Here is a 26,121-nt window from a genome sequence, read left to right on the forward strand (position 1 = left end):
AAGTAGTCATTTATGTAAAATATATGGCCTTATTCGACTAATACTTGTCGTTTCCTTGAAATGAATGCCATCAAAAAATCGTCTGGCAAAATCTATCAAATGAAATAAGAATCTACCAATCCACCAAATTTAAATTTCGAAAAATTGTATACCGAATTTGGTAGAATTCTATCAAAACGGCATCATTATTTACAATTAACACTACAAGCATCTCAAACATGCTGTCAAGCATGATTGTTGAGTCTGCTATTAATTTATTTCACTAAATAAATACAATATTCTTTAAAAAAATGCTACAACTACTAAAAAATAATACAGTAAATGATAAAAAATAATAATGTCCATATTTTGAATGCTCTGCGTAATTCATTCAGCTCTTTAAATAACTCCTTAATAATACCGAAATCCCCCGTTTTCGTGGCCATCAATCCGATTTGTGAAATTCTGCTTAATTTCCTTTTACATCACATTCGTATTCATGAATTGAATGAGTTGACAACGTGTGAAAAATCGTTTCGCAATTCAGTGAAAATTGGTGAGAAAAATATATTTAATAAAAATTAACAATTGCAAAATTGTTAGCAATAGTGCAAACTCCGCGAAAATCTAAAATTTTCTCATTTCGCAACGTTTGCTGAGGTGAAAAACCGAGGATACGCGCGGTAGCCACGCACGACGACCTTGTGAAGTTCGACCACGAATTGCCCATAGACTTTTCGGTGACGAAAAAACCTTTGCGGCAAAATCCTTATGCAAATAGCTAAACTTGAATAGCCAGGTAAATATATTTCAAACATTAAAAAGTGCAAAGTGTTTTTGAAACAATCAACACTGATTTATACCTGCTATTGAATATTTTTTTTTTTGTGTTAACGCCCCTCTTCCACGCGGAGGTGGTTCAGTTGATCGATACGAAGAGTTTCGTGCTGCCATTTCTATTTCACAGTGCAGTGAAAAAAGTCGGGTCGGTTATCTGGTAGACAAAAGTAGAGACAGAAAATTTATCAGCAACTTGAAATTTGCGATTAAACATGAAATTTGTTGCAACGACAAAGGCCCAACTACAACAACATAAGAAGTATTACTCATTGAATTTTACCGAAGCTGAGCAAGAATCCCAACGTATAAATAATTTACACGCGGTCAACTTGGGAACATTGAACAACGTGAGTTTGTGTGGTGCAGTGAAATTTGCGAAAGTAAAAAATCAACAACTACAAATAAACGAGTATAATAAAGTTTCTACTATATTCAAAAATTGGAAGAATCAAAACTTTTGCATAGCTGCGTCTTGATTAAGTACGACTTTAGTAAATTGTACCCTCTCCAAAACCAATTGGAATTAAAGTCCCCAAAACCTATCATCCTTGAAAAATAAATTAAAAATCTAAAAAACTTTTGGACATCCAAATAATAAAATTTAAATAAACAAGCAAAGCAAAACAAAAAACCTTAGTGATTTATAAAAATCAATAAAAGTAAAAAAAAGTGAGCGTTGGTGAAAAATAACCTAAATAAAGAGTGTAACTTCTGAAAAGTAGCATTTATCCGCATATTTCCAAAATTACTTAAGCAAAATTGAGGGAAGCATCTAAAAAGCAGAGCGCAAACAACCTCCTGTCAGGCTGTCAACATACGCATAAGAGTCAACGCTAATCTTTTGTAGCCAGTAGTAGTTCATCATTGTACAGGCTTTGTGCTCGTCCTCCGTCGTGGAAACAAGCGAAGAAGTGTCAATAAACGTGCACGCCAATACCACTAAAAAGGGTATTCAAAAGTATCATAACCTGCAACTACAGGCAGCACACACAGGTAAACCAGTCGATAAATTGTCAACTGTATCCTTGTCATCAAAGCCGGCATTTCAATTCACATCCGCATTCGTATCAACGTTTAAGGACAAACAGCTGCACATCTGCGCAAATACGACGGGTATAAAAACCGGCAGCGCGATTTCTATCATTTCTACAACTGCATCTTTGTGCTCATTCAAAATTTTCGCCACATCGCCTAAATCTAAACGTAAGACGTCTAATAAAGACAAGAGGATGCCGCGACGCAACAAAAAAGGAGGCAAAGGTAAGCTAAAAACATGTTTATATTTTAGTATAATTTAGAATTAATGATTGTAATTTTGTGTGCACTTTGTTAGGTACATTAAAAGTAAATGAATTTCACAAAAACACGTTAACAAAGTTGCACTTGCGGCGCAATTTACACATGCATGCATTTATATATATGTATGTATGCATACGTACATATGTATGTACAATATGAGGTATATGCATACATATTTTGCAGTAATATTTTTTGTCATTACAAATACATAAAAAAAACAATATGTACATCTCCAGGTACTTTTTTCTTTGCTAAATTTCGCAGTCAGTTTCGATTCCAACTCTTTATGAATCATTTAGTAATGCTTTCAATGCAAAATAAAATTTGCCAACTTTTGAGAACTAGGTATTTTCTACATATCGCATACGATCTTCAAAAGTGACACAACCTAAAATTTGGCAATTATACACCCAAACCCTTTCTAAACAAAAGAGGATGGACGCCGCTTTATGAAAAGTAGCAGAGTAGTAGAGCCTTATAACCCAGCAGATTTCTACATGTTAAGTGCTTTGCGTGGGGTAACCGCTTGCTTTCAATAATAATACCTAATTGTTTATTTAACAATTTTTTAATACAAACGAATTTTAATTTTTTGTGGGATTTTGGCGGACTTATAAAATATAGTTGCGATGAAAAAATGGTTAAATAAACAATAAGGTATTATTATTGGGAATTTCCTACAAAGTTAAAGAGGTGTTTTTATCGAAAAATATTGGCCCGTAGTTATAGTCAAAATAAAGTCGACTCTAAAGTTAAAAGCAGCTTTTTGACATAACTTTCAATGGGATATCTGTCAAAAAAACCTGCTTTTAACTTTAGAGTCGACTTTATTTTGACTATAACTACGGGCCATTGATTATTAAGAAATTCTATACCATTTCTACGAAAAGTTGCTTTTTCGCCATATAAAAATACATGGAAAACTTTGAGCCCTTTGAGCGACCTCTAATTATTTTTTGATTTCAAAATAAAAAAAATAGGGATATACTTTTTTCGGAATAGGACAATCCTAGGGGGTGAGAGCATAAAAATTCCGACTTTTCTTTTTCACATGCACTTTTGGACCACCCGAATGTACATACATACAAAATTTGGAAAAATTCATAAAATTTTCATAAAAAATTTAAACTTTTTAATCAAAATTTGAACGAAAAGTAATTTTGTACAACGTTTGCAACTTATATTTACAACTATCTTCAGAGACTTAGCACCAAGTGGCAGGAGTACAAAAACAAAAATTTACATGTATTTGGTTTTTGCTTTTGTGGCGTAGACTGTCAAAATCTGTAAGAATGCGTGTGGAAATCCAAACGTGAGACGAAACACATTCACCACCTGGACGAAGGAGGTCAGGCTTGAATTAGGCATTCACGTCGACGGCACACCCATACCGACGGTGAACAACCCGAAAATTCTAGGGGTTACCTTTGATAGCCTGCTCTCTTTCTCCGCGCACACAACCGCAGTTGTCAACAAAGTACAGAGCCGCAACAAGGTCCTCAAGTCGCTCGCCGGCAGCACTTGGGGCAAAGACAAAGAAACGTTGCTGGCAACATACAAGGCAATTGGCCGGCCGGTTCTAAATTATGCTGCGCCAGTTTGGNCATGTGGAGACTCCCCCCACGACACCAACCACCTCTTCACATGCCAGCTCAATCCGACTCAACTAACACCCCTCTCCCTTTGGTCCGACCCCATCGAAACAGCTCGTTTCCTGGGCCTACCGTTAGTTGAGCTTGACGATAATGATTAAAAGTTGACCCGAAACAGGCGGGGCTTAGTAGTGCCGCTACAACAACAACAACAACGAAACACATTCACAAAATCAGCTGATCTTGTAACACCACCTTATATAAGACCCCTTTCAGACACGTAAAGTCTTGCTTTCAAGTCTGCTCGATTCGAAGGCGAAGGAGGTGTGCAGAGAGGGGAAAAGTACATTCGTCCCACCTCCTTCGCCTACGAGCGACCAGACTTGAAATCAAGACTTGACGTGTCCGAAAGGGGTTTAATTTGCGCTCCAGATGCATCACGATTTGCAGGTTTTACAGGATTTGCAGGAATAGCTGTTTTCTCCATTAATAAATCTTATGGAATTTGGTCACCTGGACCGGCTTCCTGTAAAAACCTGCAAATCGTGAAGCATCTGGAACGCAAATATAAATTCGCCTTGCTTAGCACCAAAATTCAAAAAGATACTCTTTGCAATTTATATTTAAAAATTTTAATTTAAAATATAATTCAATCTATAAAAATTTCAAACTATAAAAAAATTGCATAAAAATTTCAAACTTTTTAATTAGAATCCTTACAAAATTTATGTTTATGCAGTTTTGTAGCCCGCTCAATTTTAGTCAAGTGCAAGTTTCAAGTATCTTAAAATTACCGGTGATTTTTTAGTGACGCGGGGTCGATATATTTGGAATATATGTACATATGCTAGCTACGTGTAAAGGAATAACTCCACGCCAGAGCTGTAAAATGCTTGAATCAATAGGATCTGCATTCACTCGACATTCTTTTCAAAATTTTGATTGTTTGTTTGTATAAAAAAAGCCTCATTCCTGAGTGGCTTAAAATGCTTGAAAACAAATAAACTGTGTTGTGTTTTTGAATGGTAGATTGAGATTCGAAACTAATGAACTGTATATAGATATATAAAACAGTGTCAATAGAATTGAGTTTTTAAAACTCTTGCTTGAAAAAACTTAAGAATTTCATTACCGGCATCTGTCCCTTCGTATTATAGACTTTTGAACTATAAAAGGTCTATTCTGCACGTAACCGAAGATTTTGTAACCGGAAAATTTTATTACCAAAAATGTTTCCTGTTCATGTCACCGCGATTCTAGGAACGTTGGTAATGCTATATATTCAGCAATTCAGCCATGAAGAATTGTGGAAATTCTGGCAATGCATATTTCACGGGGCGGGGCAATATTTTGTTACCAGCTTATGAGATGGTAACAAAATTTACCGTTTACAAGAGTACACCAATTGCGAAAAGGGTTTAAAAATTGATTGTAGACATTTTTTCGCAGAATATATGTATATATAATAATAATATTTCCTTAATTACAGAAAACAAATTGCTAAAAAACTCACATGTTTATTATTATACATTTTTGAAAAATGGGACATATTTCTAACTTTTGAAATCAATTTGCTCAAAACATACATTTAGAATAATGTTTTAAAAATAATTACACCCGAGCGCATTTGTGCACATGGGTATTATAACTTGGTTCGCATAGCGGTTGTTTGTTGTCTAGCCCTTCAGGTTAATAAAGATTGTAGAAAACGAGTTTTGCTTGTGTGGGGTCCCGTTTGATTCCCAAAATTGGAAGGAACTGATTTTTTCAAATTGCAAATCCTAATAAATAAATTATTTCTAAAATAGGTTACAGCAGACAATGTTTAATCATTTTTTATTAATATACCGACACCTGATTGGAAGATCGACCTATCTCGGCAGCCAGTTCAAAAACGCCCTAACTCAGAAAGCTTTTTATGAAAGTCCCAATTCAGAATTTGGTTGAAGAACTCCATATCTCAAATGAAAATATATGCAAAATTTGCCGAGATAGGGCGTTTTTGACCCGCATTCTGAGATAGGGCGTTCTTCAACAAAATTCTGAAATAGGGTGTTCTAGAACAGTTTTTTGAGATAGGGAGTTTTCGAACTGGCTGCCGAGATAGGTCGATCTTCCACTTAGGTGTCGATATGTAGTTTTGATGTTAACAAACAAACCAAAACTTGGGTTAAAAAGCGTGCTCAATGAAATGGGTATAAATTCTTAAATATTGCACTTTCGGAAAAGGATGTTAATGAAAATAGAGACCAACGAATTTTGTTAAATATTTTTTTGTTGGAAATGTTGATAATTTGTGGCTTATTGTAAATGAAAAAACCTCCACAAACCAACAAATTCGATTTTCGAATCTTCATTAACTGCTTGACCCAATAGCGACGAAAAAAAGTACGAAGAAATTTGTATCAAAAATTTTTATAATTAAATAATGAAATGTATATGTATGTCTAAAGTTAGAACCAGAAGCTCTTAAATTTGTTAGTTTATATTAACTTACATATGTATGTACGTTCACTAAAAAATATTTCTCCAATTAATATTTTTTATTCTTATAAATCCTTGTACAAATTTAAGTGAAAAAAAACTGATGATAACGCTCTATTAACTATTTTTCGTGTTGAAATTTTGCAGTCTTTTTAATAAAATGCAACCTGGCGTATTTTTCAGTGGGTTTTGTGTGTTCAAATTATTTATATCAATTGATTGGTACTGAGTGGATGTGTGCACACATAGCAAAAGCTGCATTCATCTGAGTGCTTATTCAGTGTTAAAAGTGAATCGTTCGTCATTAAATTTTTTCAATCTTTCTTTGAATATGGAAATGTGTGCAATCGTATCTACTTTGAGTGAATGTAGAATTGGAAAACTATAAGCCGCATTATTCAATAAGGGAGAATTCAATGAAAACATAATAATATAAAATTGATGATTTTTAATTTCAAATGATTTCACAGTTTTACAGCTCTGCTCCACGCAAAAATTTTGCCGATAGGCGGCGCATTATGTGAGATATTTGGACAACCTGTATCTTTGGGGTACTTTTTACTATTAAAATATTCAGAAATCTAAGGGCTTATTAAAACGCGTCCGGCGTTCTCGCTATCAAATCTCGAATGTTTCTTAATTCCGCTAACTATTTACAAGATGGGGTCCTTGGCGGTCATGCCTTAAGGGCTAGACCCATAACTCGTGTCGTTTATGGTATAGTAATAAATCGCCTTACACCTAATTTACGATAACTTAAAAGCGTAAACAGATGGCAGCGTTGATCCGGATCAACTCGGGAATTAACTGCAGTTGATCCGGATTAAGTCCGAGTTAGTCAGGATCAACGTTGCCGTCTGTTTAAGCTTTAAATTAATGCTTAGTCCGGGTATACTCCTACACTTTTATCTTATTTTGATTGACGAACAACAAATACGGAATTCAGCATTTAAAGTGACGGAAATTTTGGAGGAAATTATGATTTTTACGCTTTCCTATTTGTTTGCTCATAAAAAGCTGTATGCACATCCATACATATATATGTACATACATACATATTTATATAAAAGTGTGTACACGCATATAATCCACATTTGTATGTACGAACCAATAATGACTTCGCCACATTCTTATCTTTGAAAATTTTTTGTCGTGTCGTAATAATCACTCACTGGTATATCTGCGTTGTATATGCATACATACAGTGCCAGCCACTTGAATAGCGCCCTCTTTGATCCTCATTATTGACGTGCCCGCGACAGTCGGGTCTACGTAACCGGAACGACCCAGATTTACATACAATATCTGGCCAAGGCCGTCACTCCAGCAACACTCCCCAAAAACTCTTTGGGGAACTTGTATGCTGCTACAACAACAAAATCCTCATTATTGACAGTTTTTGTATTTACATCGTTTTTGCTATAGAATATGCAACATTTTTATAAAAATTAATGAATATTTAATAAACAAGTATATACTGGCAATACTGATGATCGAAAGAGGGCGCTATTTAAGTGGGCGGCACTGTATACATAAGTACGCAGCGTATTTATATTCAATTACTGTATATATACTAAAAGTTTCAATGCCAGCCAATGAAGCAACAGTCGGTTTTATCTATGCGTCTATAGTATATGCATACAAAAACATAAGGATAGACAAATAGCTCAACACGCCAACACGCTCACGCAGACGTTAAAAAACAAAATATACATACAGTATTGGTCAATACAATAGCACCCCCATTTTGAAGTGATATTGTTTGTTTCCCACTAATGTTTATTTATTTATTTTTAGGAATTTTCAATTAAAATACAGTTCATTCTCTAACAAAACCCATATTAACCCAAGTTTAAAACTTTTTAGAAAACTACAAAAAATGCAAAAAATTTTCACTTAAGTTTCAAACTTTTTTCTTAGAATTGTTAGAATTTTTTGAGTACACAGTTTTATAGCCTATTTGATTTTAGTCTAACAATGTGCAAGTTTAAAGTGGCTAAAAATCACCGTTGATTTTTTTTTATAGTTTTTTTCGACGTAGGTGTTGCAGGTTTCTTACATATAAAAATAAATTGTGTTTATTCGTTATATGGAAGCGACAAAAAAAAATTAAAAAAAATTAACGGTAATTTCTAGTCACTTGAAGTTTGCACATTGTTAGACTAAAATTGAATGGGCTATAAAACTGCGTCCTTACTCAAAAAATTCTAACACTTCTGAGAAAAAAGTTTGAAATTTTGGTGAAAATTTGTTGCATTTTTTTTTGTGTTTAACAAAGTTTAAATCTTGGGTTTTGTTAGGGAATGAACTGTATTTTAATTGAAAATTCTTAAAAGTTAATAATTAAACATAAGTGGCAAACAATATCACTTTGAAATGGGTGTGCTATAGATATGGCCAATACTGTACATACATACTTATTTACATATCTTCATGCTATATACAAGGTTCAGCAATGCTGGCACTTTATATAAAATACTTGTACATACTGACATACATATGTAGACGCTAAACAACTTATTTTTATATGCGAAAACAGCTGTTGTACACTTGCGTATCGAACAAAGCAAATATTCGAAAAGTACTACACATATGGGCAAATCTAAAAACCAGGTAATCTTTGTGTTGTTTAGCTTTATATTCACTGTTGTAAACTAAATCAAGCTGGTTGCGTTTGGATATAATTCATTGACGTATACTTAAAGCCTAAAAAAAAAATTGGATCAATTTGCTGCATAACTTTTGAAATATAGGTGATTGAAAAAAAAAAAATTATGGAAACAAGTGAATTTTTTATGCAATTTTTAAGAGGTTCACAATTAATTATGTCATAACTTTTGAAGCACGCCATATTCTGATTTGAAATTAAATGGGCATATTTAGCACTTATGTGTACACTTCATTTGTAGTAGGTGAGAAAAGTGTGCATTAAAAAATAACGAAATGGCAAGTAACTCAAAGTCTGTAACTCCACATTTCACAATTTTCAAAATTTTCGGTTTATCGCGTATAGGTTTTGAAGCATTTAAATTTAAATACTTTTTAAGTATGTATTGTATTCTACAAACAATTACGATTAATTTGATACCTTAGCAAGAGGTTTGCTTTCAAAATAAACTAGCTTTTAAAGATAAAATATTCTGCGATCTTGAGCGTAATTTTTATTTCAAAAACACCTTAATTGAAGGCACATTTGGAAAATACGTCGAAACAATCTAAATCTTGCTATAACTGCTAGTCCTTATAAAATTACATATACCTGTAAAATGCTTCAAAAAATTGTTCTCTAGAAGTGTGTAAAAATCCTGATTTACTACTTTTAATGATGCTCCTTCTTTTAGTCAGAATATTTCGTGAGTGGTATCAAAACCACTTTTTTCGACAAATGTTAATATAGTTGCTCTTACTTAATTGGAGCCTTCTAAATTCAATGGCGTTCTCTGTTTTACCCTATTGGCTCCACTTTTCGAGATAGCGGTACTTGAAACTTTGCTTAAATTTTAACTATTTTATAAAACAAGTTCCTGAGTTTTGAAGATATTTTACTAAAATTTTGCATATAACCGTTTTTTAATATTACCTTAACTATTCCATAAAATCATCCAAATAGGTTCACTAAAACATCTAGCTCCCATACAACTGATTGATCGGAAACGTTGTTTTGCGTTATAACTCCTCCAATTAAACAGGTTAAAATTTGGTATAGGTTCAATTTAAGTGTACCTATATTTTAGATTTGCCCATATACATACATTATGTAGACATTCACGTGAATAAAATAGGCGAAAAAGATACATACGTACATAAATAAATACATATATCGTATTTACATATTTATTTAGATAACATTTTGTATTTAAATAATACTAAAACGCTCACATCACTTCTAATTTGTGTTAGATTAGATAGCATAAGTACCTGGGAATTTACTGGTAGCGAAAAATCCCTTCTATTCAGTAGAAAGGCAAACATTTCAAATGACAATACAGTAATTTTTATACTTCTATCTTTTATTCACTTCTCCTTGTAGAGGAGCAAGGACTATCGTCGGGGATATCTTGGTGGATTTGAAACAGCGTCGTGTTAAGTCGCTTATGGCCACGTAAATCTACCGACGATTGGCGACTGATTTTACTGATGTTTTTAACCGACTTCTTCAAAATAAGGAGGAGGTTATCGATACGGCGGATTTTTTAACTTCCTTTTATTAGCTCGGGATGTAACTATGTAATATTGATGCGCCTAAAAGATGCAGCGATTTCTATTTTCAAGTTACATACCTTATGACAGTACGAATGGCAATTATAATAGGGAGGTTTTAGTTTTTTAAACTATAATTTTATTTTAATGTATATTACCGCATAACTTTGTACCTCGTTAACCGATTTCTATAATTCTTGTATTTTTTTTTTTAAAGAAAGGTTGATGCTCAAAGGTGGTCCTATGCTAATTTAGTTTAGACCCGATCATTGGATCAATAAGAAATTAACGATAATCTTAAATTTTTATATGTGACTTCGAAGTCGGTTTTGTTTTTTTGCTTAAAAATTACTTGTTTAAATTTTTTTCCGATTTTAACCTCCTTAAACCTAAAGTTTTGGTACATTTATGGTTTTTTATTTAAGTGGATTGTGGAGTTGTGTTTTTATATATCGGAATAATGCACTCCGACTTCATGGATTTTAAATTGTTCTTTTTATAGCGATTTGAACGTCCACTTCATGAGGTAACTTGAGCTCTTTCTTATGCAACAGCCGATGGTTAGATACCTATTACGATATTGACGGGGCGAGAACTCAAAAAGCTGGTAAAAGTCATTCGATAAATGTTATTTATAGGCTGTCTGAAGCTGGAGTGACCCGATATATGTAGTTCTGGGTCGTTCCAGTTCCATAGACCCGAGTATCGTGGTGGAAATTCATTAATATTTGTGGTTTCTAGTACTACGTCTTGCTTTTCACATGCGATCATATTCTCGGCGCTGCAATTTATTCGTTGCTCATCGTTTCACATTTGGCGGAGAGAAAGCAATCTCTTCTCGATTCGATAAATGAATATCTGAGGGCCTACATAGCTTCTTGACTGTTCGACAAAATTGCAATATACCGGTCCGGACATCTTTCTACTCTCTTATACATACATATCTGTGGAGAAACAAATGTATGTATATTATTGTCGACTGCCGCTTAGTTTAATAAAAACCCAATCCATTATTTCATTTGGTACTTCATAATGATGCATTCATACATTTTCCAACTTCTCTGCTGCTTATGCAATAATCCTTTCAAATTTTCCTGTCTATTGACCTATTTTGGCTTTTTCCGCAATTTTTTTTCATCCATTTCTTTTTGTTTGAATCTTAAAATATGAGTAGCTGCACCTTAAGTTATGCCGCACGGCCTCTAATCGTTAACAGTTATACATACATACATACTTGCCCACAAACTAACTCCGATTCCCTTCACAAAATCTGTTAAAACCAGATTTGGCCAAATCCATAAACCAGGCCAGCAACTTTCATTAAACTTAAGCTTTGGCAAATGTAAGAGCTCTGTGTATGGCTTTGTTATACTTCAACAGGCTGGCTTGCGAAGGCCAGTCTGTCTGGTTGACTGGCTCATTGCATTGCATGTGCTTAGAGTGCTGCAAACTCTTATGGCCGCTCCGAAGTGAATTGCTGGCGTCTTGTCTCTCAGCGGCGCCATCAGGCAGTCAGCTGTTTTTAATTTTGTGAAAGGCATTTTTGGTATTTCAGAAATTTTTGGATTTTTTTACTATTTCTTGATTGCATATTTGGATTGTAAAACTCGTTTTTTTCTTTCTGTTATACGGCTAATAGTGGCGTGTGCAGTCAGCGCTCTTCGTACTGAGGCGGCTGGCTGGCTACTTACATAGGTATCTGCCTCGTTGATTGTTGATCGGCCACCCGTTTGTGTATGTGTTTATGAACATGCACGCATGCATACTGTATACATACTTACATAAAAATAAACATTTATGTTGTCATGCGCTTTCTGGTTCATGTGCTCGTTTTAGTTGAAGCGGAAATCACCTTGTGCCCAATACATGGCAGCAATGTGAGACGTACATACAAACATAAATGGGAAAATCTTTTGAGATTGGGATTTTTCAATAAAAATTTTTGTTTATTTTTTCAACATAGTAACACAACTTTTTCTATAAATTATTACTTGTCAACCTAATTGAAGTACATAATAACCCGTGTAACTAATATTTTTTAATTGCTACTTTATTTAAACCATAGAAACGAACGAACGTCATTATAAATGAAATGTGAAAAGTCCTTGTGGATACCAGATCTTTAAAAAAATTGTTGCACTCGAAATTTACAAATTTTCTCGATTTTAGCAAGTAAATTAGTTATTTAAACCGTTAGTTTTGCTATGTTTTATATCTTTTTTTTATGGATTTCTTGTTTGATGGGAATGATCCAGCGGCACTATTATTATTTTTTGAACACAGCTGTACATATGTATATATTCACTTTAGTACTATGTACATATGTACATACGTACTGCATATGTATTATTAAAATAATTTCAAAGCTAAAATTGGCAAATATTCAATTTTCTAGAAATTAGCATTTGAAAACACGCCGCTAAGTCGATGTACATATATCTGCTTACATTTTTGTGTTATGAAATTAGTTTAAGTATATAAATATAAATATCTACGTTTTCAACACCTATGTCAATAATACCCTTGCTAAAAACACCATAAGTATGTTTTGTCAAATTAAAAGTAGTACGTATTGTGGAATTGTAGCTATTAATGAGTAGCTGCAATTTAACGTTACTTCTAGGTTAGCTAATTTTAGACATACATACATAACAGCTGATAAGCTATGCGCTAACTAGTTGTCGCGAGAGCGATAAACGCCCTACAGAATTACATATCGCCACCTGAAATGCAAAAAACGCAATAACATCGTCACTGCGATGGAAAAAGTCGTTACTAATAATTATTATTTTTTTTTTTTTTATAAAACGGTGTGGGGAGTTGTAATTCGATGAAATCCGTCATATTAATCAAAAAGTGAATTTTGAATATTTCATTAGTTACGACTTTTTGCGTTTCAGCGACGATGCTTGTTACATGCATTTTAGGTGACGATATGCATATACGTATGTATTTATGTATATTTATACATATGGGGCATTTCACGCTAAATCGGACACATTTAGCTTTTGCATTTCCGATTTTTATTATACTTCTTTATGTTATGGTATCGCCGATTTTTTTTTTAAATTTTTTTCCAGCCGTTTTCGAGATATCGATTTTTGAAAAAAAAAAATCCTTATTTTTAAATGCCAATAACTTTGCGAAAAATGGTCCCATTTGGAATTTTTTCAAAACACTTGGAGTATAAAATCGGAGAAAAGTTCGAAAGCGTGTTTAAAATTTAAAAATTTTTAATATAAAATGTTGATTTACGAAAAACACTTACATATCTATCTACTGATCGGTTTAATTGAAAATTTGTTCGAAAAAACTTTCACTAGCTTTGCAACTTTTATGCCTAGTCCCATAATAAATAAAAATAAGCGGTTATAATCCATTCAATTATTAAGACATACCTATTACATATCACAGATGGCTAAAACTAATACTGGTGGACCTGAAGGAAAGGCCGGTTACTGATTGTCTGGTTAATACTAACTACAGGTTAAATATCGTTACTGAGTCCCTGTTATACATATGTTGTGGAGTCGATCACGTCGATAATAATGTTGAACCTGCAGTTTGCATTTTGCCGATGGTGCGGTCTCCATTTCCAAGAGTACTTCAGAAAGCGTCAAATGTACTTCAGAAAACGTGAAATGTAATTCAGAATAGTCAGTCGTAAAATGAACCAACTATTCTGAAGTACATTTTACGTTTTCTGAAGTACATTTTAAGCTTTCTCAAGTACTCTTGGAAAAGGTGTATTACAATTTTACGGTACCCGGAAACGAATAGAAAACGACTCCAATTTTCGTTTATTTACGTATCCAAAAGACTACACTTATCTCATTTTCGTATCCGATAAACTTTCGAAAAGGATGATGTTATTTGAAAGCAATAATTGTGTTTTTTGTTTTTTTTGAACCATGAAAAAGCATCTGTGGAGTGCAGAAGAAATAAAATTATAGTTTAAAAAACTAAAACCCCGCTATTATAATTTCCATTCATACTGTCATCAGGTATGTAACTTGAGAATAGAAATCGCTGCACCTTTTAGGCGCATCAATATTACATAGTTACATCCCGAGCTAATAAAAGGCAGGTAAAAAAGAAATCAGACAAATTTTTTGAAAAAAAAGTGAAAACGTTTTCGTTCCACAACAATTTTCGGTACTTGTCTGTATATACGTTTCTGCAGCACACTTTAGTGGAAAAACGGATCGTCAACGCATACAAAAATGGAATTGATAAACGGACAAAAATCCGCATTTCATCCACTTTTTTCCTTTTCCGAATCGATTTGAAATATGGAATTTTAAAAATACGAAAAAAGGGTTCCCATTGTTATCCCATTATCGGACTATGCTTAAAAGTCAACATTTTTAAAAATTTGCAAATTTTATAAAAATAAAGGTTTCCAAAATTATTTCGACTTAATATTTCAGGGGTTTTGAAAAGGAAACAATTTCAAAATCATGGAGACCTCAATTGGTACTATTTATAACATAAAAAAATTCTGAAAAAATGGGAAATGCAAAAGCTAAATGGTGTCCGATTCGGTGTGGAATGCCCCATATGTATTAATGTGCTTTACTTTTACTAATACAATATAATTTTTTTCGGTAACGATTTTTTGAAGGCCAACAGGTTATTGAGCATTTCGAAATTGCACTGACCAGTTGAATTCAATCACCCACAGTTGAATAGGAGCTCAAACGAATATACAGCAGTAAATAACTAGATAGAACCATCTTTTTGATTTATGAAGAGCGCTTCAATTCTTTATAGAAATAATATGCTTGTGTTTTCGACATTGTCGAGTTACACTAGCCTAGGCAAACCCATCATTATCATTTCCGGTTGTTTATTATTGGCTGTTTGTTTAGAATCGCCATCTTTACTAGTTTTTTGCTGATAGTAAAAAGTTCAATCAGTGTTATGTCAAAATTATTACTGCCTGTAAAATAACCATCAGCTGATCGTAAAAAAATGCCTACGGCTGATCTTTGTGTCACGATCTTTTTCACACTTTTTTTTTTAATATTTTCAAAGTCCTGAAAGTTATTGTAACGCTTTAATATTTTTTGTGAAAAATTATCCATCGGACGATTTTCCGATATTTTTTCTTGTCCATATCTAACTTTTCTTCGTCTCCGTAAAATTCTTAGGTGTGTCGTCACAGTGACGAGTTAAAAAATGCAATTAAAATAATTGCAACACGGCACATATTTTACGACCAGAGCGCATTGACATGGTGTAATTTGACTCATTGAGACTGTTATTTGTTTTGTTTATTGTTTGTACAGTTGTCTACAAAATAATAGCAGTGCGATATTTTGACCAGTTTTGGCTATTTGTCTTTTGTTTATTTCATGTTTATTATTGTTTTTTTTTTTTTTATAAAAGTCTAGCTGGTAAAACAACAAACACCACTTTGTACAAAATTTATACAAATTCAGCAAATTTTCACCCAAAATTTTCAACCTGCTAAGGCATTATCTTGATTTTGAGAATTCGTTTGGTTGAAGGTGTTTCACGTTTTTTTCATACGAAGTATGATCGATAATTTTCTTTTATATGGAGGAGGACACTGCCAGCGAAAAAATTGCCAAAAATCAACGGATTTTTTTTTAGCAGATTGAAGATTTTTTTTTAAAGTTTCTGATTAAAAAGTTAGAAATGTTGGTGAAAATTTGCTGAATTTTTGTACAAAAATTTAATTTCAGAATTTATTTGGTGTTTGTTGTATAGCCAGCTAGACTTTTATATAAAAAAAAAATAAACATTAAATAAACAAAAAGTAAATAACCAAAACTGATCAAAATATCGCGCTCCTATTATTTTGTGAACCACTGTATGTATGTATATACATACATATGTAAAATATATTGTACTTATTATTTATTGTTAGTATTTCTGTTTCAAAATTTTGGTGACTTTGCACAAATGAAACTCTGAGTGAATAATAAATATTTACAAGCAATGCAAATATCTTATTATACCTTCGTTGATAAATATCACATTGGTGCATTTTTGTCATTGGTGGAAATTGAACTGCGTCATAAATGGCTCACTTCACCCCTTGGGTTTCATTTTCCGGTTTCGTATGCAAACCCGCACTTTGCTTTTCTCCTTACTTGCTTCGCATACCTTTCATTGGCCGCTAGTATCCAATGTAGCATCCTATCAATCGCACATACATATGTATGTACACCACACATTGTGGTAGATCTGCCACTTTTTTGAGCATCTACCACATCTACCACACAAGGTCTGAAATCAACCACAAAAATTGTCTAACACTAATCACTAACACCAGGCAAAATGTGAGGATAAAATAAAGTGTAAAATAGTACATTTTTTCAATATTCAATTTTTCGACAGGAAACGTGGTTTTATTGTGTTAAATTGCAAAATATATGATTTATAAAAAGAATTAATAGCGAAAATGGTAAAAAACGGCGATTTTTGTGAAAGTATTAGCCAATTTCAGTGCATCTAAAGCTTCTAGAGCGTTCTTTACTTTTACTTGAGAATTTTCAAAATCGGCAAATCCCAAGTAGCGGTTTCTGGAACGTGCCACATTTGTTCGCTGCATCGTGATGTGATAAAAAGGAAAGCTGGCAGCACTCCACAAGGTTGCAGAAATCTTTCGAAATATGCTCGAAAAATATCTTGATATGGAAGGAACTGCTTTACACTTTCAAGGAAAAAAATTGCTAAAACTCGACGCAATTTTTAGCAACTTAATCTTGCACTTTATTATACTACAATTAATTTTTTTTAGATTCTAATTAAAATGTTTGCAATTTAGGTGAAACCTAGCAGAATATTTTTAATTTTTGTACAAAGTTTGATCCAAAACCTGAGACATTTTTTTGAAATCTACCACATTTTTTTTCCAGATTCTACCACACAAAATTATTTTTTTAAGTCCGATCACTGATGTACACGTCTATCTACCATAAGTTTCATATACACTCATGTGGGCGTTGGTGATTCATTCATAAAAATTCACCTAGCTTCCTCGCTTCTACTATTATTATTTTGTATACTTTTGAATACTATCGAGTATTCTACTCATTTGTGCGTCCTACCCAGTTTACAAACTTGCCTTTTTTTTGTTTTGTGATGTATGTGTGAATTTTTCTTTGTTGTAACTGTGTATATGATAAGATGATCTGGCATGTTTTTCAAAAAAGCATATTTTTCGTGGGTGTGAAACGTTTTTTTTGTTGCTATATGGGGTTGTTTAGAGTTCAATATAAAATCGGATTCCGTGTATCTTGTATGTAATATGCATTTTCATGACGTAATGCCTATGACATTTGCTATTGTAGCAAAGAACTTGTTTCAACAGAACATGAAGAGCATACTTTCTAAAATTAAAATCAAATTCGCTAGTAAATAAGTTGCTTTTTGATAAATAACCAAAACTAGGATGCAATTAATGTTGAGGAAATTTTTCTTGAATGATATATCCAGGGAAGAAGAAGAGAATATTAAATTAATCATATCTAATTAATCAACGTCCATCACGCTAGCTAACCCACTTATCCAAATACCGTTAAAAGTTATTGAGAAATTATGCGATATTTTAATTTAGGCGCTCACCTTGTTTTCGAGAAACGTGATGTCACTTTAGCTTACCCACCCACTAAAATTTCGTCGAACCCTGACAAACATTATAAAGCAATTAGATGCTCTTTAGGTCCTCCAGAATTAATTCTTAATGTTCTTACAAGTCTTATGAGAAATCCGCAAGAATTTTTTAAGGGTCAGGAGCATGATGTCAAGCACCCAATTTCTCAATAATTTTTATTAGTATTTGGAAAAATGGGTCCGCTAGCAGGACAGACGTTCTTTATCACGGATTGGTGGGTTTGAAGATTTTGACTTTGAGTTTTTACTCATAAATTGGGCCTCTTTCGCCCTTTTCCAATCCTATGCCCATCGTGAACAAACTAGCTCTTGGTCGGATAAAACCCGGTGGACCTGCCGTTGTAGAGACAAGCCAGAAACGACATTCACCGAGAGACAATCACTACCTATACAAACTCTTGCTCCGTAAATGCGGCCATCGGAGTTCTGACGTAAACAATGTATAAATACTTCAGCAGGCTTCGTTCCCACGACAGTCGAGTCTACGTAACCGGAACGAGCCAGACTTATATCTGGCCAAAGACTGTCACTCCCTACTTATTCCGACTCGATCCCAACGTGGAAGGCACAAAACACGACACCAATCACCTCCTCATTTGCCTTCTCTGATTTATGCAGGTCTTAGTAGTACCGTTACAAAAGAAACCAATGAACAAACTTTACCAAGCCGATCTCTAACCGGCGGTTTCATCAACCACGATAAATGATTTTTTCCCTTTTGTTGGTTTTCATATTGAATTTTAATAAAAAGATCATTTTTCACTTACTTACAATTGTCTTCGTGAAACTGGCTATAAATCTTGCTTTATTATTCAATTTAAATTATACTGAACATAAAACAGCTGTAATTTTATTCAAAACGAAGAATCATTCGATCGCGAACGCCACGACTAGGGCCCCTTTGACATACCAGTCATCACATCTGATCACAAAGCTTCTTTCGAATCGAATGCATTAAAACTACAGCTGTTTTTTTCTACAACCAAATTTATTTAAAAAAAAATTGGTCGTATGAATAAAACTAAACAATTGCTTTTTCTTAAAATTTCAGACCTTTTACTTATATTTCTTTGTATAAATCGAGTAAAAGGTCTGAAATTTTAAGAAAAAGCAATTGCTTAATTTTTATTCATACGGCCCAATGCCTCGTTATCGAAATTTAGCATCGTGTTCCATTCGATCACGGATGCCGTGATTCCGGTCCAGATTTCGTTGAGGGGTTTCACCCTTTTTAGGACTAGTAGCATTTAGTTTAGTGAATATTTTACCTAGTGAATTATCATTAATTAAATTGTTTTTTATTGTTCTTTTCCGCCCACAGGCCGCAGCGGTGACTCCAACTCTGAGGATGAGTCATTTAACGATAATGCCAGCGTGTATTCTTTCGCTTCGGATAATGCACCCTCATCCGTAAACGACATGGATGAGATGTCATCAAATGAACGTTTCGAAGAGAAATTTATGCAAGCGCTCGAAAATGCCACTGAGAAGTCAGCACAGACACGCACTCAAGCTTTGCAGAATATCTGTGAAATTTTAATGCATCGTTATATGCCTGATTTCGTTGACGATCGTAAGGTAACGCTAATTGATTGCATTGAAAAGTCGATACGCCGTGGCAAGGGCGCCGAGCAGTCGAACGCCGCACGCCTCGCACCTTTGGTGGTGCTACAACTGGGCGGAGATGTTGAGATCTCTAAGGAATTGAATCAATGTTTGCTCACTACCGTACAGGATAAGGCTGTTTCGTTTGATGCACGCGCCAAGTGTTGCACTGCATTGGGACTGCTCAACTTCCTCGGTGGCGAAGATATTGGCGATCTCATTACTTTGATGCAATTTTTCGAAGGCATTTTTAGCGGCAGCTACTTGCGTGGCGATGAAAAATCACCGGTTTCGGTGAATGCCGAAGCTGGCGCACTGCATGCTGAAGCATTATCCGCTTGGGGTTTGCTTTTGACGCTCATACCATCGGGTGATTTCGTGTCACTCATGACCAATGGTCAGCCCATGTTGCCGTGAGTAAAACCGTTTCATTTCACAGTTACTACATTTATTTATTTCAAAAATATTTACGTTTTTACAGTTCGGTAAAAAAATTGATGGGTTTATTGCAATCGCCACACTTGGATGTGCGCATAGCTGCTGGTGAAACGTTAGCACTGATACTCGAAAGTGGTCGTGCACATGATAAAGACTTTTTGGAAGAGTATTTGGGTGCTTTAATTGATGCTGTTAAACAGCTGGCTACTGACTCACATAAATATCGCGCTAAGCGTGATCGCAAGGCTCAACGCGCCACATTCCGTGATGTGCTGCATTATTTGGAGGTAAGTGAATGTTTTTATTTATTTCATGCAAAGCATTCGGTGTTGAAAGTATGAAGTACCTATCTACTAAAATTTACACAAGGAAGTGATGGTTTAGGAAATCGAATAACTGAGATATTGTGCACTTTATTGTTATTGCAAAATATAAGAAGAATTATAATACTATGTCCCCACCGGAGTTTAACTACGCAGTTATGGCTGTTGAGTTGGTTATCGGTTATCCCGATAACCCACTGGATATAGCGTGGTTTCGCCATATGTATAAAACTGACAGCACTTAACCATTTCACAGAGATGGTTATTATACTATGTGCCCATGCAGCTTAACCCCGTAGTTATGGATGTTGAGTTGGTTATCTCGAAAACTCATTTGATTTAGCGTGGTTCCGCCATATTAAAATTACAGCTCTTAACCATTTCACTCGATGGTTAAAAAAAAAAAACCAACTCAAAACCTATGCTCAAAACCACGTCCAAAATCTGATACAACTCTGTGTTTTCCCGCCATCTGTGAGTCGTTAGCGTTAAAATAATTAGATCGTTCGTTAGTTTTTAATATATATATGGAATCCATATTATGGATGAAGAACTTGGTGGATGCAGAACTTTTATTTAAGTTGTTAATAAATATATGTAGAAAGAAATTTATATAAAGTAGAACAGGTTTAGGTCTTATTGCTGTTGTTGTTGTAACAGCATACAAATTCCCCAAAGACTTTCGGGGAGTGTTGCTGGAGTGACCCAATTAACGGCTTTCGTGATCAAATAAAATTCAATTCGAAATCCCTTTTTGAGTTTACGACATTCGGCAGGAATCAGTCAAAAATTGCATTGTAGAAAAAAAAACGTAATTTACGATGACACTCAGATGTATATTATAACTTAAACGCACTTATAAATATTTTATAATATATCTTTTATCGATTTCTGTGTAGTAATATTATTGTTAATTCTTAATTACAAATGCTTGATGACGGAAAAATTATTACTATAAATTTATTTACGTTTAAAATTATTCCTTTTTCTCAAGGCTAGATTATCATTTTACTTTTTTGCATGATTAGTATTGAAAGATTAAAATTAATTACTAGAATATATTTTGTGCCATAACAATTGCTCCGAGTAGTGTTAAAAATTTGATAGCAATTTACAAACATAGCGTGTAAAATTCAAATTCGCAAACGAATATATTATGCTCCGAGTACTTAACTACAATCTAAACTATTTTCACTGGCAACATTTGACACTAACAAAAATAACAAATTTAAATAAACTTTCCCAATCCGCAACCCCATCCGGCCTCATGATTCAATAATTCAAGGTTTGCTCACTAGCGACATTCGAATTTTGACACTCCCTTAACTCCCTTACAAAAGCTTTGCACACACTCACGAATGCACACACAATGCCTTCCTAAGGGACCTTTTATCATTGAATTATGATCCAGCCTATCGTACATTATTTATGCACGCATTCAGCAGCTGATGACGACAATGTTTCCCGTTAGTACCACATTTGCTATGATCATGTAAATTATTTTTTAGTATAACACAGCCATTACGGCTTATTGTTTCCATATACTCGGAGAAATTGTTGCGTGTAACGAAAGCTTTACTGCGCCAGTGTGAGTTGTTGCCACTATTGATGAATCGTGCACTGTCGGTGAAGGAGATCTTGAATGGTTTGTACGCATGCTCACATGGATCTGTAATGGTAGGATTGCGCGTTTGATTATCTAATTCCTTCATTACATTAGCGCGGAACACATCGCAAGCGTCCTCCTTATGCAACAATTTTGTGGCATTGAGCTTAGCTGTATCGTCCTCCTCTTTGAGACTCTCATAGATACCCTCGGGATATTCATTCATGTCGCAATAATCAATTTGATATGTGGTGAAAAGTCGTTGGCGCTCCAGCCGCCTATTCAATTCATCTTTGGGCATCTGTTTCAGTCGATCATAGAGGTCTGGATACGCGGTGCGTAGGATCTGCAAAAAACGATTAGGTTGCGCTTTGAAGCAGTCAGTATCCGGATCTTTTGCAAGGTTATCAGCTTGATCGGGCGCCAGTTTTGTGGGTATGATGCGTGGGTCGATGAGGCGGCCCATTGGCGCGATACCCGTCCATTCGGCACCGCTTTCACATTTTTCCTTTGCTTCTTTTGGCACCTCAATTTTAGCTGTATCAATACATTGGCATTCCTCTTTCGCCTTTATCGCTTTATCTTGTTTCTTAACGAATTCATAACGCCTAGTGTGGGGAGGCACATAGTCGTGTTGGTAGGTGGTGACAAGCATTTTGCAAAATTTTTTTTAATGGTTTATCAACAACGCGTTCACCTTAAATTTTTGGACGAAAATTTTTGCAATTTTCTATAATTTATATTGTATTTAATAGAACAAGAAATTTTTGTTGGAAACCGGAGAGAAAATGAATTGTTTTTTATAACCTTTTTATGATTTTGATTCATGATTTTGATTAACATGAAAGCAAAAAAATATTGAATGACAAAAATTTCATTTTGCGACTCAGATTTTGTTTTTTTTTCAAGAAATTGTATTTTGTGTGTGGTGAATAAGTGAAGAGAAAGCGTGGCATGTGTGGTTGGTGCCTGTTTGTTTTTTATGATGAGCACTTAAAATAGTGCATTGGTTCGACACTGAGTGAACTGAGAAATTTTGTATGGCTAAGAAATTGGCATTTGATTGCTGTATATTTTGCACCATTGCTTCATCATTGCATGCGAGTTAAGGAGAGTATACATTTATATACATACTTTTACACATCCATCTACATAAGCGCATAGGTTTGGTTACTAAAAATCCATAATTAAATTTCATGCAGGAGGATACATCACCTGAAATCAGCATTCGTTTTGGCACTGAGTGCCTTCTCTTGGATTCCTGGGCTATACATCATCAATACTCGGCGCTGTGCACCGTTATGGGTCCTGGCATGACATCGCAGTTGCAGGAGAATGATTTCATACGCGATATCTTTCAATTGGGTGCTAAACTCGTCGATGATGGGCACACCAAAATCAAGCAGTCAAAGTTGGAACGCGTAAGTGAATGCAGTTTTTGAGAAGCTAGATTTTTGTTTTGCTAATTATTACTTACTTTTTTATTACAGCATTTACTAAATGCAGCCGCCTTCAAGGCACGCACAATAACGCGTGGCAAAAATCGAGACAAGCGCTGTAGCTACAATTATTAAACAAATTTAGCTGCTAGTACGAAGATTAATTTTAATAACTTAAGACGAATATTTTGGAACTCGCATGCAGCTGCTTTAGGCGGTGGAGTGGTCTAGAAAGCAGGCGAATTCAAGCAAGGCGTGTGGTATAGAAGATGGCGCTAAAATGCTGAGGAATAAGTTGGTGTGACAAGCAGCAGCGGAGACCTTTACGCTCTAAAATGCAATTGTGTTGGCAGATAGCGGCAACGCAACGTATTTTAGGTGTAGAATTTTAAGCTTTTGAATGCCAGCAGAGCTGATTTCTCAGTTAGTGGATGCAGGCGCGCTTCCATACCGGCAATTTTTCAGTTGCCACGGTCGGCGAAGCTTTGTTGAAATTTTGTGTACTCTTCATTTGCGCTCATTTTTTCTTTCCATCTTTTCATGAATTTATTGCAACGAAATTCTGTACACAATATTTATGTAAATCTTAAAGTTAACTTAAATTTATGTAGCAATTTTATAATATGAAAACCAGAAAAAAACATTACATATATACCACAAACGAACAATATATGTATAAACGTAAAAGAAATGCTAGTTGAAATTTATTTAGCTTTTAAACATGTTAAAATACCTACAAGCTACACATGCAACTGCGGCAGGAACTCCAACGTTAATTTTTTTTTAAATTCCACATGTACATATTTATATTATCAATAACTTGATTTTACCTATTCTACTAGTAAACAATTCTGAAGTTTTATATATATTTTGCTTAACATATCTTTTGATTCAAATATTTTGTTCATGAATTAATTATAAACTGAACCATTTGAAATAAAAACGTTAATAAAATGTTAAGAAAACTCAATACATATATTTAATGTACTATTTATGTATGTATGTATTTTTTTTAAGAACAAGAAAAAGCGCTTTGCTTAGACGACACGTATAAGCGTTTATTTTTATGATTATTACAAGTACCAGATACTTAACTGTAAGCTAGTAGAGTTTTAAAGTGAAAAAAGTTACAAAGTGAAACAAAAAAAAAATGATGTTTGGCAAACACGCTTGAGGTGATATAATTTGTCAGCAGTTGTGCGTAGAGGAGACTGCTGTTGAAACTTAGTAGAAGATGTAATGCCAGAGAAAAAAAAATTATAGATTGATTTTTTATTTAGTTGCTTCTCTCATTGAAGTTTTTTATTTATGGCCTCAAATTGAAAAAATAATTTTTATAATACAAAGTTTTGCTCCTTCAAATAACCGGAAAAGCAATTGCAATAGGTTTGCTTTTTCTATAATTTATTTCTCCGCAATTTATTTATTTACGAAATGTTTTCTCTGTGAGGTTTAGTTCAAAATTGGTTAGTCTAGTCGTTTGTTAAAATAAATATTACATTAATTTGTATGCTTCGAAAAGCACAAACTGTTAACTGATTCGAAGCCAATTTCACCACGTTTTAATAGGCTTCTTTCACTTTAAGCTAGGGCTGCGACTATCCCTATATTTGAATATCGGTTCGGAAATTCGTTTATACGCATAAAATATACATATCCGGTTAATATCCGTTCTCTTTTATAATCCGGATATGCGGTTAATATTTCGGAATTTTTAAGCAGATATGTATTTGAATATCCGGAAATTCCGGATAGAACTCCCAGCTCTACTTTAAGCAGCAAGGTGGGTATATGAATTTATAATCCAATGAAAATATAATCCAATAGTGACATTTATTGTCTCAATGCGAATTTTGTAGAGTTCTAATCGTGTTGAATTCCTTTAATTTATATTTGAACCTTTAATTTTTCATAGAACAGGTGTTGTTGGATGGTCTTACAAAGTTTTTGCCATTTAGGAAAATTGTTTATCATAAGTCTTTGTTTAGTAACACAGCCATAGCGAGAATTATCTTTGATTTCCGAATCAACCGAATAGTTATTTCTTTAAATTTGTTGACTTACTAATATTTCGAAGATATACATACTATATATGTAGGCATGCTATTTGATAAATAGAGAAAAAAACATATGGGCTATAATTTATTGAGCCTAACGGCTATTTAAAATTTTCAATGTCTTCTAAATCAGTGCTAAAAGCAATGCATACAAATACGGTTATTTTATGAAAATATGAAGATTTAAATACTGTTTCTAGTCTTAATTTTCTTTTAATTGCCTTTTGAGACATGCGCACCCAAGGAGAAAGCATTATATACATGATTTCTTAAACCAAAAACTGCAAGGCTCGAGCCTCGGAAGATATTTAAGATCTCATTCGAAAATTTCCATCCCGGGTTCAAGGCAATGCCCCAATTAGGTTTAGAAATTAGAATTATTTTGAGTTCATTTCTACAAATAATTGTCGCCCTGTTTTTTCCACAGCTATTATTTTTGTGTTATTTTATTTCGCATCATTTTATTATCCTTCGATAGCTGGCAGTTTAAAGTTAATGCTTCAAATTATCCAATGTAAAGTTGTAAATTTTTTAATTTATTAACAAAATGGGAAGGTATTAGACATAAGTCAATATAAACTTAGCGTTTAAGATATATTTTTCAATTTGATG

At 34.0% G+C, this 26,121-nt stretch overlaps 2 protein-coding genes and 1 long non-coding RNA gene across 4 annotated transcripts; 1 reads left to right on the forward strand and 2 right to left on the reverse strand.

The window, feature by feature from the left end:
- The first annotated feature begins 421 nt into the window (after window positions 1-421).
- Window positions 422-24,456, forward strand: Ifrd1 (Interferon-related developmental regulator 1). 2 transcript variants are annotated; one of them, XM_017618619.1, is made up of 6 exons: window positions 422-1,812; window positions 1,899-2,079; window positions 19,363-20,059; window positions 20,128-20,371; window positions 23,216-23,434; window positions 23,504-24,456. In XM_017618619.1, the coding sequence occupies exons 2-6, from the start codon at window positions 2,049-2,051 to the stop codon at window positions 23,585-23,587; spliced, it is 1,275 nt and encodes a 424-aa protein (XP_017474108.1). In that variant the 5' UTR covers window positions 422-1,812; window positions 1,899-2,048; the 3' UTR covers window positions 23,588-24,456. The 2 variants fall into 2 exon arrangements, with proteins under 2 accessions (XP_017474108.1, XP_017474102.1); XM_017618613.1 differs by having other exon boundaries at window positions 422-778; window positions 894-2,079.
- LOC108364791 (uncharacterized) lies at window positions 6,226-8,905 on the reverse strand. Its single transcript, XR_001847820.1, has 3 exons — window positions 8,785-8,905; window positions 7,495-7,499; window positions 6,226-6,237 (listed from the first exon to the last, which is right to left on the reverse strand). It is a non-coding gene; the product is annotated as an uncharacterized LOC108364791 (long non-coding RNA).
- On the reverse strand, window positions 18,364-23,205 carry LOC108364784 (uncharacterized). The gene is made up of 2 exons (XM_017618630.1): window positions 21,066-23,205; window positions 18,364-18,574 (listed from the first exon to the last, which is right to left on the reverse strand). Exon 1 carries the CDS (start codon window positions 22,666-22,668, stop codon window positions 21,820-21,822), a length of 849 nt encoding a protein of 282 aa, XP_017474119.1. The 5' UTR covers window positions 22,669-23,205; the 3' UTR covers window positions 18,364-18,574; window positions 21,066-21,819.
- Window positions 24,457-26,121: the final 1,665 nt, after the last annotated feature.

Source organism: Rhagoletis zephyria, unplaced genomic scaffold (genome assembly GCF_001687245.7).
Source record: "Rhagoletis zephyria isolate East Lansing unplaced genomic scaffold, Rhagoletis_zephyria_1.1 Rzeph_scaffold_00033, whole genome shotgun sequence".
NCBI classification, from domain to species: domain Eukaryota; kingdom Metazoa; phylum Arthropoda; class Insecta; order Diptera; family Tephritidae; genus Rhagoletis; species Rhagoletis zephyria.

Bases quoted from the DNA above. Each gene is read 5' to 3' on its own strand.
- Ifrd1 (XM_017618619.1), top strand. From the start codon at position 2,049: ATGCCGCGACGCAACAAAAAAGGAGGCAAAG. The intron at 20,060-20,127 runs GTGAGTAAAACC...ACGTTTTTACAG, and splicing joins AATGGTCAGCCCATGTTGCC to TTCGGTAAAAAAATTGATGG. The intron at 23,435-23,503 runs GTAAGTGAATGC...TTTTTATTACAG, and splicing joins AGCAGTCAAAGTTGGAACGC to CATTTACTAAATGCAGCCGC.
- LOC108364784 (XM_017618630.1), bottom strand. From the start codon at position 22,668: ATGCTTGTCACCACCTACCAACACGACTATGTGCCTCCCCACACTAGG.